This window comes from Rhinatrema bivittatum, chromosome 5, assembly GCF_901001135.1.
Source record: "Rhinatrema bivittatum chromosome 5, aRhiBiv1.1, whole genome shotgun sequence".
NCBI lineage: Eukaryota > Metazoa > Chordata > Amphibia > Gymnophiona > Rhinatrematidae > Rhinatrema > Rhinatrema bivittatum.
Genome location: NC_042619.1, coordinates 310394104 through 310413196, shown reverse-complemented (window position 1 = coordinate 310413196; position 19093 = coordinate 310394104). Strand labels below are relative to the sequence as shown.

General features: G+C 45.3%; 1 protein-coding gene across 5 annotated transcripts in view; it reads left to right on the top strand.

Annotated features, from left to right (window-relative positions):
- The window catches only part of CNNM3 (cyclin and CBS domain divalent metal cation transport mediator 3), a 79519-nt gene that overhangs the window by 14841 nt on the left and 45585 nt on the right, over window positions 1-19093 (top strand). For all 5 annotated transcript variants that reach the window (XR_003857104.1, XR_003857105.1, XM_029604306.1 and 2 more), the window contains exons 2-3: window positions 16538-16681; window positions 18635-18787. Coding sequence is in view for 3 of the 5 variants with exons in the window: in XM_029604306.1 (XP_029460166.1) it covers window positions 16538-16681; window positions 18635-18787 (297 nt within the window). In the remaining 2 variants the exon portion in view is untranslated. The remainder of the gene's footprint in view (window positions 1-16537; window positions 16682-18634; window positions 18788-19093) is intronic.

Sequence of the window (19093 nt, the reverse complement as noted above, 5' to 3'; positions counted from 1 at the left end):
GCTCAGGCTGTGCACTGCCAAGTCAGATAGCGTGCCACGCTGCGGGGCATATATTTCAAATGGACTTGGATGCACCTTGGGTGTGTTCTGAGGCATCAGGCCAGACTGCCTGAAGTGCTTTAAAACAGACTTTACATGCTTCATGCAAAGCGACTGCATCAGGTTTCTATAGAAAAGCTCATCCTTGCTGCTTGCGTAGTGTAAATGATCCCATGGCGTTAGAATAGGAGTTTTCCTCAGTGAGCTCTGTCTTGGTGTTTGCTTCTCACCTGCTATCTTCTCTGCCCTGGTGTGCTAAAAGTGATTTGTAAAACAATGTCCAGACCTGGCAGGATGAAAAGTGCTGTTTGAAACCAAATTATTAATGCTGTACGTTTCAGACTTCATGCACGTAAAGGCTGCCTCGGTGGTGACACTTATTAGCCAGACTTAGTCTCCATGTTTACCTGGTTCCTGAGATAGCCTCGGCTTGTGGCCCCTGGCCAGAGACTGTCTCTGCTGAGTTGCGAGGGGGGGATGGAAAAATGGGGGGAGAACGCTGTTAGCTGTGTATGAAGGTCCATGGTGCGTAGCCCAATGGAGGTCAGTTCTGATTGAGCTGGAAGCCCAAAGAAGCAGGAGGGAAACCCCTGGGCCAAAAAAAGTGAAAGCTGATCTGGGGAAAAGCATTGCTCATTAAAGCATTGCAGGTTTTCATTACCGTTGTTACTTTTCTTTGACCTTCCTTAGTTGGCTGGATCTTTCCTGCTGAAAGATGATGCAGAATGGCAGGGTGGGTGCTGCATGTTACAGTTAGAACTGCTGGGCAGCTGAAATACTGCAAAAATTCATTTCTCTGTGATTTTCACTAAACTGCAAACGTTTGAATCTATGCTTGATAGTTGAATTGACAGCTGATCCACCCCTTTTTGGATTAATGTTAACCGTTGTGACGGTACCCACTGAACGACGGTATAGAAAAATGTTAAAATGAAATAAATAAATTATGTTAGGTTGTGATCTTCTGAAATCCCCAGATCATAAGGAATTAGTGAATTTTTTTTTCAAAATTGTCCTTCTTGCTACTTAGGATTCACAAACTACAAAGCTTAAAGATAAAAAATCAGATTCTAGAAACAGTGAAAGTCTTGTTGCTGCCGTGTCTGCGTCTGCCTGCCTTGGAACAATCCCGCTTAATCTTAATGCCAACATGAAAGGGATTGAATTACTTGCACTCCCTTAGATCAAGGTTTAGTAGATCAATGTTGCCAACCCTCTCTTGGAGGCACAGCTATCTAGTTCGCTTTTCAGGATTACCACCATGAATATGCATGAGAGAGATTTACATATACTAAGTATCCAATGTACACAAATCATCTGCATATTCATTATGGCTGTCCTGAAAACCCAACTGGCTAGGTGTACCTCCAGGAGAGGGTTGGAAAACACTAGTAGATAACGCCAAGTCGTCAGAGGCTGCTTCAGCAGTCCTGATTTTGTCCCTTTTTATATATAGATGCTTTTGCAGTCTCTTGCTCACCTCAGCTCTTCCCTTTCCCTGGTTTCCCTGAATAATTCAAATGTTGGCTTCTAATATTGTACTATGGCCGAATCCTATGCTTCCAAGTGTGGCCTGTTGCCATGTTTATTGCTTCTGCTGTTCTCCCTTTAATGTACACCATCATGTACCTGGCTTTGTTTGCTGCAGCTTAGCTTTGCACCCTCCTTCCTAGTTTAATATCAGGTAAGATAGCCAGACTTTTCTTTTTCATGGTTCGTGTTGATAAATAATGCCCCATTCAGCATATACTGTTCCTGCATATTCTTATGCTCCCAGAGAGCAATTTTCAAAGCAGTTTATCCAGGTAGATACTGACTTATTTGGGGTAAAATGCTTTGTCTGAAAATGACCCTGCTCTGTCCAGGCTTCCATACAGATGTACTTTTAGCTAGGTTAAAAAGAGATCTGATCAAGAGGAAAAAAGAGCACCCATGCATGTGATTTTTTTCAAAAGTACATGTGCTATTTAATCATGCAAAATCCCAAAGGATTAACCTGAAAAATCCACTTAAATCGTGAAATGATGTGCATGAACCTTGCAAAAAAAGCCAAAAATTTGTTTTAACTGCATCTTAAATTTATAAAAAAAAAATTTTGTGTACAACTCATAAGTGTCTTACCACTAACTATATAATCACACCCCAAAGTTTATCTCAATTTTTTTTTTTAATAATTTTTCATCCAAGCTTTTTGTGCAAAATCAATGTATCACAAGTTCATGTGAAATCTTAATTTCCTAGCGTGTAGCAGATGGACTCAGGACCAATGGGTATAGTGTACTCCTGGAGATGGATCAGATTTCAATCTGACGTCAGCCCTAGAACATAAACCCCTGCAGGAAGTCAGCTCTTCAGTATTTTCCGTCTCCTTAGCAGTTAGGGACTCTATGCACGCTCGCACAGAGTTAGAGTAAAATTACCAAAGAAAACCAAAATAAGAAATCTTACCTCTACAGACGAACCCTGCTCTCCTGTGGTGACACCCATTGGGTCCCTCCCCCAGTTGAGAATTCCCGAGGTGATTTCCACGATCCCTCGGAGGTAAGCCTCGGTCCGGCGGCCGACCCTCGGTGGGGACCTAGCCACCGAAATCGGGTGAGGCTGAGAGGCAGCGGGTGCAACTTCGAGCGCGGCAGTGAAGGTATTTTCCCTCTCCCCCCGCAGCCGGAACGAGACCAGGAAGTGCCGAGACAAGCTAAAGTAGAAATCTATTTAAAAGTCTCCGGTCTCTGAAGCTCGAGGAGTCGCACAGGTCGCCAGCCGGCACCAGTGCCACCGGGTTGATCTGCCCTAGCAGGGCTAGACTCCGGTCAGATCCGAGGGTCCTCCCACGTGGAGACCCTCTGAAGTGGTCTCCATATTGTCCGCGTGGTGGCCATCACCATTTTGATCTGTTCACCGCCCTGTCTGCCGTTCCGATCCGTGCGCACAGAGGCGAGCTATGCACACAAATACCTTGTGCGCACAACGTCGCGCGCCCAAGTACCGTGCGCACAAGCGACGCGCATAGCCACGCGCTTACTGTGACAGGTGCATAACTTCGATCTGTGCGCACAACAGCGCGCACATCTCCCTGAGTGCGCACCAAACCTACATACACAACTTCGCACCGGAGCGCACAGCTGTATCTTATGTTCACAAGCCAATGCACCACCGGAAAAGAAACTCAAGGCTCCGGGCCTTTGCCCAGCATGCCACATTTAGAGCTGCACAGCATGAAGAGGCCACGGCCCTGTGTATACAGTGCAAAGAAGCCCTAGGGCAGGGGTCGGGAACCCATGGCTCGCGAGCCAGATATGGCTCTTTTGAGGGCTGCATCTGGCTCGCAGACAAGTGTCGCCACACTTTCCCGCTGACCCAGCTGCTCCCCGGTCCTCCTCCGCCCGGGCTTAAAATGCTGTCAGCCCGGGCGGAACGCGGCAGGACAGCTGGAGTCAGCGGCACCGGCGTGCTCTCTTCTCCCCCCCCCCCCCGCGGCCCGGAAGAGGAAGTGGAGAGCATCGGGTGCCTGCGCGGGAAGAAGAGACCACACTAGCGTGGTCTCTTCTTCCGCGCCGGCACCCGATGCTCACCACTTCCTCTTCCGGGCCGCGGGGGGGAGGAGAAGAGAGCACGCCGGTGCCGCTGACTGGAGTCAGCGGCACGACTGGAGTCATCCGGGTGCCTGCGCGGGAGTCATCGGGTGTCAGCCGGGTGCCAGCGCTGGAGTCATCGGGTGCCTGCGCGGGAGTCATCGGGTGTCAGCCGGGTGCCTGCGCGGGAGTCTTCCCGCGCAGGCACCCGATGCTCTCCACTTCCTTTTCTTCCCGCGGCCCGGAAGAGGAAGGGGAGAGCATCGGGTGCCTGCGCGGGAAGAAAAGGCCACGCTAGTGTCCGACGGGAAGAAGACTGCAGCGCGGCTCGGAGGAAAATGAAGAGTTTCAACCGCGGCCGATGGGACTCCGGCTTCGCCTCCGCGAGGGCTGAAAATGAAGGAGGTTAGTGTTGGGAGGAGGCTGCTGCTGCCGCGAGTTCCCGGGGTGGGGGAGAGAGAGAGTGAATGAGCGAGCAAGCATGTGTGTTTGAGATCCTGTGTGTGTGTGTGAGTGAGAGATTGCATGTATGTGAATGATTGAGAGCCTGTATATGTGAAAGAGAGTATGTCTGTGATTGAGAGCCTGCCTATGAGAGAGAGAGCATGAATGTAAGTTTACCATTGGGAACCTGTATGTGTAAGTTTGTAATTGAAAACCTGTTTGTGTGAAAGAGTATGTGTGTATGATTGAGATCCTTTGTGTGTGAGAGAAATCATGTGTATGTATGATTAAGAGCCTGTGTGTATAAGTAAGATAGATATCATGTGTGTCTGTCTGATTGACAGCTGGTTTAGGTGGTGGAGCATGTGATTGAGAGCCTGTGTTTAAATGAGAGAGAGAGACCATGTGTGTCTGTGTGTGATTGAGAGCTGATTTAGGTGAGGGAGCATGTGAGTATGTGATTGAGAGCCTGTGTGTAAATGAGAGAAAGAGAGGACATGTTTGTAAGCATGTGAATGAGAGTCTGTGTGTGAGAGAAAAAGACAGCATGTATTTATGTGATTGAAAGCCTGTGTGTGTGTGTAAGCGTGAAAAGATAGACAGCATGTGTGTAAATGTGTAATTAAGAGCCTATATGAGAGAGAAAAAACATGTGTATATGTGAGTACTGAGAGCATGTGTGTATAGGTGTGTCATTGAGAGCCAGTGTGAGAGAGAGCGCTGGTATGTGACTGAGAGAGGAGAAAGTTCCAAGCAAACCACCCCGCCTCCTGCTAATTCAGAACAATCTCAGGACACCTGGATATCAAACGTTCCCAGGTATGCAGAGCAAAAAAATTTTTGTATCCTTATTATTTTTCATTACTGGATCTTTGTGTCTGCTATTTTGAAATATTTTGTTGGTATCTGGAAATGTTTTATATGAGTTTTTAATTATTGGATATTCCACTCATCAGCTGTTTCGAAATATGTTCTTTTTGTTAGTACAGTTTTACTGCTGATGATTTTATATTTCTTGATTTGTTTTATAAGGATGGGTGATGTTTCTTTTTTCCTTTATTATACTGCATACAGAGACTCTGGCTTGTTGCAGTTTCCAATTCAGTTTTTTCTGCATGCTTCTTGTTATGCGTTTTGGTCTCTTTATTCTATGTTAGGTGAGGGACAGCACGTGATTCAGGTGAGGTTTTCTGCTGGCGTGTAGTTTCTGTGTAGGACTCTATAGCAGCCTGACTTGGTCCGTTTTCCTAATAGGAGATGTATTGGTGTCTTAAGGCCTGGTGTAATATTTTCAGAGACTTATTGTACTTTAAAAGTGTGATCTTACATAAAATGCACACATTTACTTGTATTTAGTTTTAAACATATTGTATGGCTCTCATTTTTTTTTATTTTATTTATTTATTTCTTTTGTATACCGACATTCGATCGAGATATCACATCGGTTTCCAGAAAACAGGTTGAATAGAGCCGGAACTGCCCTATTTTACATTGTAACAAGAGAACAGTTGATTAAACAATAAATATAAGGAACATTGTAACATATGAATAACATTTTAAAATATGGGGCATTTATGGCTCTCTCAGCCAAAAAGGTTCCTGACCCCTGCCCTAGGGGATCCAACTCATAGCCCTCCCCAGCCGTTACCGGGTTCCAGCCTCTCGAACAGTACGCCAGACCTAGCATTGCACAGTGGGACTCCCCGTTAAACAGGGCTCCCCAGGGACACGGCACCCTTTAGTCTAGACCCAGCATCTATCTCCTGGGTGGAATTCTTCAAGGTCTGCATACCTTCGTCCACATGCAACCAGGGCCTCCTATAATACGGCCACAAGCTCCACCAGAGGACCTCTACGTCCCGGGACCCTCTATGCCCAGGGAAGTGGCCCCATCGCCCAGAAGCCCCACCTTCGGGAACACAGACAACTCTGAGGATTCAGAACCCCTGGAGGAAGGGGAACTCCCTCCGGGGACAGAGCCCCACCGAACCATGAGACACTTCTTCACCAAGGATGAGCTTCCAGACTTGGTCACACACAGCTTAAAAGAGCTTGCTATCCCGGGCACAAGTGCCTCAGGGGAACCTAAAACGAACCCCCTACTAGAGGCACTCCGTCAGACCTCTCGTCATTTCCCACTATTACAAGCCGTCCAGCAACTAATTGACCTGGAATGGGATGCCCGGAAACTACGTTCAAAGGGGGGTGGGCTCTGGAAGCCATGTACCCTCTGGACCCAGCCGCCAAAGATCTCCTAGCATGTCCGAAAGTGGATGCCATGGTCTGCGCAGTCTCGAAGCGCAGCACTCAAGGATGCTCAAGACAGACGTCTGGAATCTATTCTCAAACAGTCCTTTGACGTCTCCGCTATGTCTTTGCAGATCGCGGCCTGCTGTGCCATGGTGACACGCACCTGCTTATCGCAGACCAGGAACAACACTCCTGGGCAAGCCCTGGAACCAGCAGAATCGTTCCTCGCGGACGCCGCTTCTGTTCTAGTGCGCACCTCAGCTAGAGGAGTGTCATCCGCCGTGGCAGCCAGAAGACGACTCTGGTCGGCCGCCACATCTTCCAAAATGAGACTCACAAGGATGCCTTTCAAGGGAACCCTCCTGTTCAGAAGCGAACTAGAGAAACTAGCCAACAAATGCGGCGAGTCCCCACTGCCGCGGCTACCAGAGGACAGAAATCAGCAATCCTTCCCCCGAACCTCCAGGGGCAGAGGATAACAGTGCTTCAACCCATATAGAAGCACGTATCAAGCGGCCCACCCCGCAGGCCGAAGCCAGTCCTTTCGGAACAAGCACAACAAAAGGGGAGCCAGCTCGGGCCCAGGCCCCAGCTGCACCCCACAATGAAAATCAGCTGACCCGTCCAAAGGAAGAAGCCATAGGGGGCAGACTTGCCCTATTCTACCAAAGATGGGTCGTGATAACTTCGGTCAAGGGGGTCCTATCCATCATTTGAGAGGGATATTACCTGGATTTCCACCACCTCCCTCCGGACAAGTTTGTGGAATCCCCCTGCCATGACCCTTCAAAGAGGATGGCAGTGGAAGTTACACTGATCAGATTGCTAGCCTTAGAGGCTATAACACCGTTGCCTCCACAACAAATACTAGACATTATTCCATCTATTTTATCGTCCCCAAGAAAGAAGGAACGTTCAGACCCATCCTGGACCTCAAGGCGGTCAACCGTCACCTGAAGATTCCTCGCTTCTGCATGGAAACCCTACGCTTGGTAATAAGGGCGATACAACCAAGAGAGTTCCTTACATCCCTGGATCTGTCGGAAGCCTACCTACACATTCCGATCCATCAAGAGCATCAGCGTTTTCTACGCTTCTCGATCCTGGACCGTCACTACCAGTTCCGGGCACTACCATTTGGGTTAGCCATTGAATCCCGGACGTTCACTAAGATCATAGTGGTGGTGGCAGTAACACTGAGGAAGGAAGGAATCCACGTGCACCCTTATCTAGACGATTGGCTGATCAGGGCCAAATCCCCAGTGGAAAGCTACCAGGCAACCAACAGAGTCAAAACTCTACTGGAGAGCCTTGGGTTGGGTGGTCAGCACAAACAAGAGCTGCCTGCAACCCTCCCAATCTCTAGAATACTTGGGAGTCTGGTTCGACACCAAACAAGACAAGGTCATCCTGACACAGACAAGGAGATCAAAACTGAGGGACCCAGTTACAAACCCTATTGAGTGAATCTCGCCCCACAGTATGGGATTACCTACAAGTCTTTGGCCTCATGGCATCCACACTGGAAGTAATGCCATGGGTACGAGCTCACATGAGACCCCTACAACGCTCACTACTATCACGATGGAGTCCACTGTCCCAGAACTACACCGTACGTCTTCAGCTCCCAGACAGAGTTCGGGCCCAACTACGATGGTGGCTTACAAGAAGGCCATCTGAGCCAGGGAACGAGACTATCCTCACCAACCTGGATCCTGCTCGCCACGGATGCCAGCCTACGAGGATGGGGAGCACACTGCCAGGAACTAACCGTCCAAGGGCAATGGAACAAAGAAGAGTCGGGATGGAACATCAATCGCCTAGAAGCCTGGGCAGTCAGACTAGCCTGCCTACGGTTCGGTCACAGACTCCAAGACAAAGCGGTCAGAGTAATGTCAGACAATGCCAAAACAGTGGCCTACATCAACCGTCGGGGAGGAACCAGAAGCCAACAGGTGTCTTTGGAAATGGACCTCCTAATGTCATGGGCGGAAGCGAATCTTCAGGAGATCTCGGCTGTCCACATCGCCGGGAAAGAAAACGTCACTGCAGATTACCTCAGCAGAGAAAGTCTAGACTCAGGAGAATGTTGGCTGTCGACTACAGCATTCCAATTGATAGTAAACTGTTAGGGAACACCAACTATGGACCTCCTGGCAAACCGGTCCAATGCCCAAGTACCCAGTTTTTTCAGCTGCAGGCGGGAACCCCAGTCCCAGGGAATTGATACCCTGGTACAGACCTGGCCACAGGAGACTCTGTTATACGCCTTCCCGCCGTGGCCCTTATTGGGCGCAATCATCCACAAGATAGAACACCCCAGGGGACCAGTACTTCTAGTGGCCCCGGACTGGCCAAGAAGACTGTGGTACACAGACATGCGAAGACTGCTGACAGGGAGCCCCCTTCTGCTACCTCCACAAAGAGACCTGCTCCAACAGGGACCGATCCTCCACGAGGATCCAGCTCGATTCTCTCTTACAGTCTGGCCATTGAGAGGACTTGCCTGAGGAAGAACGGATTCTCGGGGGCAGTAATTGACACCCTACACCAAGCACGCAAGTTCTCCACATCCCTAACATACATAAGGATTTGCAGAGTATTTGAAGCCTGGTGCGAGGACCGCGACGACATACCACGCTCAGTCAAAATTCCTGCAATTTTGGAATTTCTGCAGAACGGCCTACAGAAGGGATTGTCTCTCAACTCCATCAAGGTACAGGTGGCCACATTGTCATGCTACGGAACCAAGCACGAGAACGGCTTCATAGCCTCTCATCCGGATGTCTCCCACTTTCTGAAAGGAGTCAAGCAGATCCGACACCCCTAAAGTGGCCGGTGCCTCTTTGGAACCTTAACCTGGTCCAAGATTTCCTAGCAGGAACCTCCTTCAGACCTCTCTGCGGCCTGTCTCTCCAACTATTAACATTGAAGACAGCCTTCCTGCTGGCAGTCTGTTCGGCCTGTCGTATATCCGAGCTACAAGCACTGTCCTGCCGAGAGCCATTCCACAGAATCACCCCAGGAACCATCCAGTTACGCACAGTTCTGTCGTTCCTCCCCAAAGTGGTGTCTCACTTCCATCTCAACCAAACCATCTCGCTATGATGAGCATAAGAATTTGGAAGAGCTCGAAGTCTACGCCATCTCAAATTCAGCAGACTCCTAGTCCGATAACTGGAAAGGTTGGAATCCGTACGAAAGACGGACCATCTATTCATCCTTCACAGTGGGAAGAAGCAAGGGGAAGCGGCCTTGCGAGCAACCATAGCCCACTGGATCAAAGAAGTCATCAAGGTGGCCTGCGTAGAAGCAGGCAAGCCACCGCCTTTACAAGTCAAGGCCCGTTCTACTAGAGCCCAGGCAGTGTCTTGGGCGGAAACCAAGATGCTGTCACCTGCCAAGATCTGCAGGGCGGCGACATGGCCCTCCATCCACACCTTCTCCAGGTTTTACCGCCTGGATGTTCAGGCTCGGGAGGACACAGCATTTGCAAGGACAGTACTAAGTTGGTCACGGGCAGCCTCCCACCCAGTTCGGGAGTAGCTTTTATACATCCCATTGGTCCTGAGTCCATCTGTCTACACTAAGGAAAATGAAATTATCAGGTAAGTAATTTCTCCATTACAGAAATAACTCAGTGAAAGAATACTATTTTGCAGATCTCCTTTTGGTGCAGAATGGGGAAAAAATCAAGCATATATATATATTAAAGGAGTGTACATTTTATCTTGTGAAAATCTTCTTCCAAAACATCCATATGTTTTGGCATTACCATAAACCTGCTAACAAAGCTTCTTTTCACTGCTGCGTTTCTTCTCCAAACTGGAACACCCGTATTTAAAACTAACACGTGACTTAATGACAACACACGATCAATACAAACTAATCAAAACAAAGATATTTATTGTTGAAACAAATCACCCATAGAACCAAAATGTTACAGAATAATGCCGACATGGAGTGGAACAAAGGCCATGTGGATATACAGTGTTAAGTTTAAAAAAAAAATCTATTAACATTCATTTTTTTTTTTTTTGACAAACTCAGATTGGAATCCCACCTGGAGGATGGGTTCTAACATGGTCATAAGAACATGCCATACTGGGTCAGACCAAGGGTCCATCAAGCCCAGCATCCTGTTTCCAACAGTGGCCAAAACCAGGCCACAAGAACCTGACAAGTACCCAAAAACTAAGTCTATTCCATGTTACCGTTGCTAGTAATAGCAGTGGCTATTTTCTAAGTCAACTTAATTAATAGCAGGTAATGGACTTCTCCTCTAAGAACTTACCTAATCCTTTTTTAAACACAGCTATACTAACTGCACTAACCACATCCTCTGGCAACAAATTCCAGAGTTTAATTGTGCATTGAGTAAAAAAGAACTTTCTCCGATTAATTTTAAATGTGCCCCATGCTAACTTTATGGAGTGCCCCCTAGTATTTCTATTATCTGAAAGAGTAAATAACTGATTCACATTAACCCGTTCTAGACCTCTCATGATTTTAAACCTCTCTATCATATCCCCCCTCAGCCGTCTCTTCTCCAGTCCTAACCTCTTTAGTCTTTCCTCATAGGGGAGCTGTTCCATTCCCCTTCTCAATAACAAACCAAGTGAGATCCTCGAACTGATGATTTTAATCCATCCAATGGGAAACCAAAGGAGCCAGAGATCTTACCAGTAGTAATGCAACTGTGATGGTCAAGCCAAAAGTGTTTTAACCCTGCGATTGGGCTTCCCGCTGTATAATACAGGGCACAAGCATTGCATAGCATTTTTTGACAATCCAGAAGTGTCTCTTAATGCATAGCCTGGGGTGTATACTTTCAGGTTCTTCCCATGTGGCTGATATTGGAAAAAATCATTCATTGATATTGGCACATTTGTACGATTAGATGCTCTTTTCAAAGAGCTTCCTCATATTACCTATACTCGAGGACACAACTTGAGATACCTTTAGTTACCTTGTCATCTAAAGCTATGTTTTTTTTTGTTTTTTTTTTTTTTATGAGCACAGGAAATATGGGAAATGTTCGATGTGTGAATTTGCACAAGAAATAAAAATGCATACTCGCACTCTAAGATTGCCCGTTAAATAATTTATCAAAAATCTCTTTGCTTTTTTTTGCAAGATCTGTTTAATCCTTCCTCATATCCCGCATAAATAGGAGGTGCAAATGTTGTGCAAGTACTTTTAGCACATGGACTGTATGCTAGCCGGTTTTCAAAGAGAATCTGCCAGCTTTAAGCACGCACATTAAAAGGCACGCAGGTACTTTGCAAAATCATGGGCTGTTTGAAAATTCTCCCTCCCAATTGCCTTGTCCTACACTTACCTATATTAAATCTCCTCTGCCGGTGGTTTGCTCATTTGAGATGTTACAATACAGAATCAGTCTCAAAATATTCTTCAATCCCAGAAGACATTTTCAGTATTTCTCCCCTCCTGTTTCTCTTTCATGTTTGTTTTTTCTTCTTGCTAGTTAGTACTCCCATTAAGTCTGGGGCTGCCGGGCTCCTTTCTCTGTGGGCCCAGTGCATCTGCACTTTCTCCCTCATCCTTGCTGATTTTTCTAGTAAGGGCTCAATTTGGATATTCTAGTATTGTAGCTATTAACTGGGTAATCTGCAAAGTGTACTGATGTGTTTAAATTGGATTGTCAAACGTTTTTCTATTAATCCTGAGAAACCTGGGAGCAAAAGATGGGTTAGGTAGCCAGAGAGGTAGAGGTACACTTTAATGTATTCAAATTTGAGTATCTTGTACCTCTGCTTTAATCAATCATTTCACTTCATTTAAAGTTCCAGTCGCAGGGCCGGATTTACACATTCCTACGCCCTAGGCCAAAAGCACAATTTTGCACCCCCTCCCCCTCAAAAGTTGATTTATAATTTTCAATTTAATATGTAATCCCTGCCAGTTATTCGAAACATATATTTAAACTTGCAACAAGTGAACCCAGAAGCAAAATAAAACAGACCAAAACCGGTTAAAAAAAAAAATTTTCAGCCCGCGGGACCTGCATCACTCCGCAGAAGTTCTTCTACCTGACCCGACCAGCGCTGAAATATTTTGAACCCGGCCCACAAAATGCAGACGTCTGCCTATATAACCCATACGAGGTATAACTATTACTACTTTGGTTAGTTCAGATTATTTACCCAGATGGCATATTCGATACAAAAAAAAACAGTGAATAAAATTGACATAAAATGCAGAAGATTTACATCGATTCTCATCTGACATTATAGAATTTTATTGAAATGTTTTGCATTTTGTGTCAAACTTACATTACACCACATAAACAAGCCATAAGTTGTGTATGTTTCATGTTTTGTAATAAAAATCGCAGCCCCCTTATAATTTGGCGAACACCCCTGTCAACTTTTTCTGCTTACAGCTTTCAGCCCTGAGTTAACAAAACAGTATAAGTAGTAACGATATATTTTACGTACCTATTATCAGTAGATATGTAGAAGAGAATAATGAATCACTATTGTAACGCCAAATCTGTAATTTTCCTTTAACACGTGGTTTACGCCGAGTGTGTGAGAGAGAAATAAATGCTTTTTGCCTGTGACTGAGCAAGACAGCGCAAACTGTAGAGATGGGCAACGTAAATGTACTGCTCAATGTATTTAAAGTATATGGATGTAAATTTAAAAACCAGCATTTTATATGGCCTTTTCAAAATAATACTGAAAAATTTGTAAATGTTTGATTATTTCTGCTGTATATATACACCTCCCTGACTGCTGCACCCTAGGCCATGGCCTAGGTTGGCTTTATGGGAAATTCGACCCTGACTAGGAGACATTCAGCCAGTAAGCTGGGTTGAATTACTCTAGTTTCCAAACTGTGTGTAGTGGTGACAAACTAATGGGGCAGCAAATGGTCTGTTCCACTGCTGACTGAAGGGGAGTACCTTTTCTGGTTGCAACCTTGCCTTGATCCTGACAGTTTTCTCTGGCTCCTTTGGACTTCCAGCACAGTCAGAACCAGCTTCTACTGGGCTATGGTGCTGTCAGCCTTCATTCATAACAACACAGGTTTTTTTGTTCCTCCCATTTTTATAACATTCCCCTTCGTAACCCAGCCATCAAAGTGACTGTTCTCAGCCAGGGTCCAAGGTTCGTGGCTCCTTCTGGAACTCATGAATCTGGTTACTATGTCACCGTTGAATGATGATTGAAATTGCTTCCCTCGTTCCCCTCGCAGGAGTTGTGAATGCTGTTCCTACGGCACTCTGGTCTTAGCCAGCCCAAGGAGCAGAAATTGGGCTTAGGCATGGGAACCCATGTCTATCTGCTTTTATTCTCTGCCATTAAATGGCAGTGTTCCGGCCAACAGGCAGGAACTTGGTACAAGTAGCTGGGAATCCCTTCTTGCCCGGAGGCTGAATGTAGTTAGCCATGGCTATTGATGCGGAACATGGTACCCCCTTGCCCTTTGTGGCTCTCCCTGGTTGGCTGTACAGATCCCATGGCCTATCCCCACGTTAGGGGCAGGCTAAGCTGCTATTGACCAGCTCAGGAAGCACATTGGTATGTTCGGGGATGGGGAGGATATGGAAAAGGGTTAGGTGGGGTTGTGTGCAGCTTGCCCCACCACCCCCCAGGTTTGGCAGTCCATCATCTGTAGCAATGGCCCAATCTCTGGCCTTAGCCAGCCTTAGAAATAGGAGCCAGGTCCAGGAATCCCACATGTCAGCTCAAAGGGCTACTGCTAAGCCACTGAACTGGCTTGTCTTTTTAAAATAAAAAACATTAATTTCTTTTAAGTCCTGCAGAATTGTAGGTGCTTTATAGAACTAAAGTGTGGGTCTTCACTCTTAGTCCTCATTTATTTTATGTATTTGTAAAACTTATTACTCGCCAATCTACAAAAAGTAAATCCAAGCAAGGTATATATAACCTAATAATAATAAACACAAAATAATTAAAATATCAATTAATATAAATACAAAGCAAGAAAAACCAAGAATAAAGAATATTGATAAAACTAAATATGAAACAATAGCCAACAAGTTTTTAAAAATTCAGAAATACAAGTAAAACTTAAATAAAATAAGAAACTTTTGACTCATGAAGCAGCAAAACACAGCTGGAGAAAAAAGAGAAAGTTGTCCTGATTTCCTAGATAATTAGTTATGCCACGAACCTCAGCGGGCAGCCGATTGCAAAGATAAGGGGCTAAGCTGGAGAAAGCAGGCTGATGGTTGCTAGTAATCCTACCCTCTGTGATCGCAGGCTGTGATGACCGCAGTGGATGAATGGGTTTATAATCAAACAGTCTCTCTCTCTCGGGTATGTGGCACTCGGCCCATCTACTGATCTTAAACTGTAATGTAAACTTGCAGTGACAATTGTATTTGTTAGGCGTCTATTGATCTAAAACATGTTGGAGAAACAGTGTGACATGAAGATGGCGGTTGCAGTGGGCCCTGCTGCTACCTACTGGTTTATGAGAACTTAACGTCAGACGTGCCATGTTGGATCAGACCAATCAAGTCCAGTTTGGTTTGTAATATATCTTGTCTTATGCATAGCACTAACAATTAATGATTACAAGCGCACTCTGCTACATTTTCCATCTATTCCAAAAAAAAAAAACTTCTCCCAAGTTTTTAAGTATTGCTTATCTATTGTGCATAGCTGGTATCTCCCAAAGTCCGAGGACCCATTCGTTCCTGGAAGGACACTTTGCGCTGTTCCATCATTGTGCCGCATGTATTTTGTCTACAACATCAATAGCTGTTGTATACGTTTAGACTGCAGGTTAAGACAGGGCAGGTGTAGACCAGTGAAGCTGGTCTTTTTAGTTTACAACTCAGGCCAGAATCTCTTTAAGACTCTTATCAGCAGTGGGTTTTTTAAATTTTATCAACTTGAGTGTGATTGGGAGGAGAGTGACGATCAAAGTGAAATTCATGCTGATTTTCAGTGTTTTAAATGCTTGCTGATATGCTGATAAAGTTACAAGCAAAGTATGAGCTTCCAGCACTTGGTCTCTTTAAGGCAGGACTAGCAATATTTCTCTCTCATATCAGGAAACTAAGGTGGAAACAATAACTTTGTAAAGTCGTCACTGTCAGCAGGGCTGTGATTCCCATGACCTTCTGTATTGCTTCCAGAACAGGGAGCCTTGGAATAAAATTCCTATCCTCTCCAGAAACAAACTTCTGTGGATTTCTGGAAGTAGGCCATAGTGGGTGTATTAACTGAATAAGGTATGGACTCTACTGCATTGGGCCTTTAGCCTCAAACTTATGGCACATTAATAGGGACCTTCGTTTTTCAGGTTTTATTTTAGCTTTTTCCTGGGTTACACAAGATAAAAATATGAAAATTACATTTTACACTTATGTTTTGTTTTGTTTTAAATTCCCATTACAAATAAAATAACTGAAAATGAAGGTCCCTGCATGCTAAGTGCTCTGAGCATTAAGCCTAGAGTCTTGCATGATCCTGATGTGTCTGAGCTCACATGATTGTGAGAACACACTAACAATAAGATCAGCCCAAAACTCCCAGGTTGTTTTAAGTCAGGCAGATGAGCACGGATGACAAGTATTTAATGAATAAAGAGGCAGAAACCTAGTCTGAGCCAGAACTTGGTTCAAAACTGTGAGCATGTTGTTTTTAAATGTCCAGTGGTTATGTATTAAAGATTAAGGTACTGCATATGAATATATTTTCCATAGGTAAAGGACTACTATACCTCAGAAGTATGAACTTAACCATCTGTTATGTATTTACCTGAAAAGAAATATGAATAAAAATGTAACAGGTTACTGGTTGATTATAAAATATTCTTTAAAGAGAGGGCCTAGCTTAAGAGAGCCAGACCCCTCTGTGCTGACTAGTATTTCACAGGAACTCCCAGTAAGCAATACTGCCTTGGTTGGAATAATGCATTTTACCAGTTTTCAGTGAGTTGGAGCTTTAAGACATTAAAGGTAAAAAGAAAACATTTTGTTCATTTTTAAAAATATGATCAATTGTTTAAACTACCTATGCAGCAGGGGTGTTGGGGAATGTCTGGACACTGATTTTGGTACCTGCTCGGTATGGCGGGAGGGACATAGTAGAACAGTGCCGCTAGGTGCACGATTGCTGCTGCATCTATATTTTAGTGCCATCGTATTCTTTAGGATAGCAGCCTTTGCAACACCAATCCATGTGTGTGTCTACTGCATCACTGTAATGAATTGTATCTGTCCTCAGGTAAATCACACATGGCCATCGTTCAGAAGGTGAACAACGAGGGTGAGGGAGACCCCTTCTATGAGGTGCTAGGACTTGTAACTTTGGAAGATGTCATTGAGGAGATCATCAAGTCTGAGATCCTGGATGAGTCGGACGGATACAGTAAGTCCCGCTTTTTCGCCATCACTCCTCCGTTCCCTGCCGGCTTCCCAGTCCTCCTTTTCTGCAGTCACCCGGTACTGTTGTGAGCCAGTGTAAAGTACGGACAGGTCTGGTTTTCAGGACATCTGCAATGAATACTTAAGACTTTGATTGCCATATAGGGGTTTCTGGAGGATGGTTAACTTTACCTTTTTGAGATTATTCTGTAAACCAGGCCCATTTGCAGCCCTCAAGGACTGGAGTTTTCTACCTCTATGCAAGTAGTACACCGATCTTTCTCATTGCTTGAGTGTAGTTATGACAACAGTTGACTTTTGGTGCTTTTTGTATTGTGTTGACAGCTGCTGCTAATTTTTGCATTTTCTTTCAGGCATTATTGCACTGGTGATTAAAAATGGGTCCCTGGTTCCAGAAGTACTGAAATCAATGGGATCAGAAAAGACAAAGTCTCATCTGATGGAGTTGAGCTTGGTGCCTCATATGGGCAGAGCAGGGATTGCTGTGGTCATGTTCAAATTGCCTTTGTGCAGCAGTTGGAACAATTTTAGCATTTTTGGGGCAGTCCCAGTCATTATGTATTGTGTATCTACCATTTTGTTACCCTGCAAAAATAAGACTGAATGCAAAGGGAAAAGCCCATCCTTGAGCTGGGGCAGGTATACCAACTGCAGTCCTTCAAGGGCCCCAGCCAGGTTTGATATCAACATAACCAAAATATGCAAGTGAACCTAATTCTTAGACAAAAGTATGCAGATATATCTGCTAAAGTATTGGTTGTGGGGATAGCCTGAAAACTAGCACAGCTGACTGCCCTTAAGGAATGGAAGTGAATACCCAGTGACAGAAACGTCATGGGCAACCAGCATATGAGGGAACGCTCCGGGTTTAGAGACTTTGCTGGTAAAGCTCCTTGGTTCTCCTAGGCCCTGCAATCACCACAAAACACATGGCAGTGGGGCTAGAGTATTTGCACAGGGGAGAGCTTCTCCCATGTAGGCCGTGAGAACAGAGAAGCTATTAGGCGGTAGGAGAAAGCAGGAGCAGCAGCACACGGCAGAGAAATACTGCGTGTGTGCAAAGGAAGAATATTCTGGAGATGAGTTTAGGACAGTGTTCTTGCAGGGAGGTGGAGTACAAGCAAGACTGGAGGCAGTTAAAAATGTGGGGAGGGAGACGAGGAAGCAGGGCTGGTATAGTGCCAGGAATCGCTGGGAAAGGGCTGATCTACCTATACTGGGTGTAAGTGCTTCCAAAATGCATCTCGTCCCGGTTTCTTTTGTTTATCCTGTTGTTGGCACCTACCTGCAGGAAAAGTACATCTGTTCCTTCAAAGTGGTTTCTGGCAATGTTGTATGTAGCAAAAAACACCAAATGATTTGACTTTTCTCCCAGCCAACCTCTGGGTAAACAAATCTCAAACATTCCAAGGTATGAGGAGAATATTTCCACTGGCTCCTCCTGGATGCTACGATTGCTGCTGGTGTTCCTGGGAGAACCCTGACAAGTTGTGCAGGAGTGATGGAGCCCAGCACCCTTCTTGTGTACAGGGCTCAGTCCCTGATCCCAGGGATGGGAAAATGCTTTACTAAACAGGGGCATGGCTACTTTGCAAATTGGAATAATATCTTAAGAGTCTATTTACCCATTACAAAAACATACTTAAATTGTTTTCTGAATACTTGCTGACTTTCTCATTTCTTTTCCCTGCCACTCCTATAATACTGTTTCTATCTGTCCTTCCCTGTTTGTATCTCTCACCTGTCTCACTGTCCTATTTCCCCTTCTTTCTCTTCCACTTATATTCCTTTGTCTGTATTTTCTGTTTTCTTTCTTCCTTTAATATCGCCGCCTTCTCTCCTGTCTGTCATATTCCTTATGTATCTCCGTCCTTGATTTCTCGCTTTCATATTTTACTGTCTGTTTGTCTTTCTTCTTCCATACATTACATCACAGAAGATAACAAAGCGAGGAGGAAGCCGGCATCCCTGGGCACTACATGGGAAAGAAACAAGGAGGACTTCTCTCTCTTCAAAGTGTCAGATGTTGAGCACAAAGTGAAGATCTCTCCACAGCTGCTTCTGGCCACACAGCGCTTTCTATCCAGAGGTGAGAGAGCTGTCCACCTCTACCTTTCCAGTCACTGAGATGAGGTTGTCTTCAGCCTGGCACCGGACACTGGTAGTTTACAGTAAGCAGTGGTTTTTACCACCCCATGGTGCATCTGGACAGTCTGTTTCACGACCACTAGGTTTGCTGCCCTATTATATTCTTTCTCTCCTAAGCAATGACACATTGTGCAATCTGTCCCTATTTTTGGAGGCAGACTTTAGGCTAGTCCCGCCTATGTGATGATATTCCGGATGCATTATGGTGCTTGTGTTCCTGATGTCATGACAGGTACCCCAATGTGTC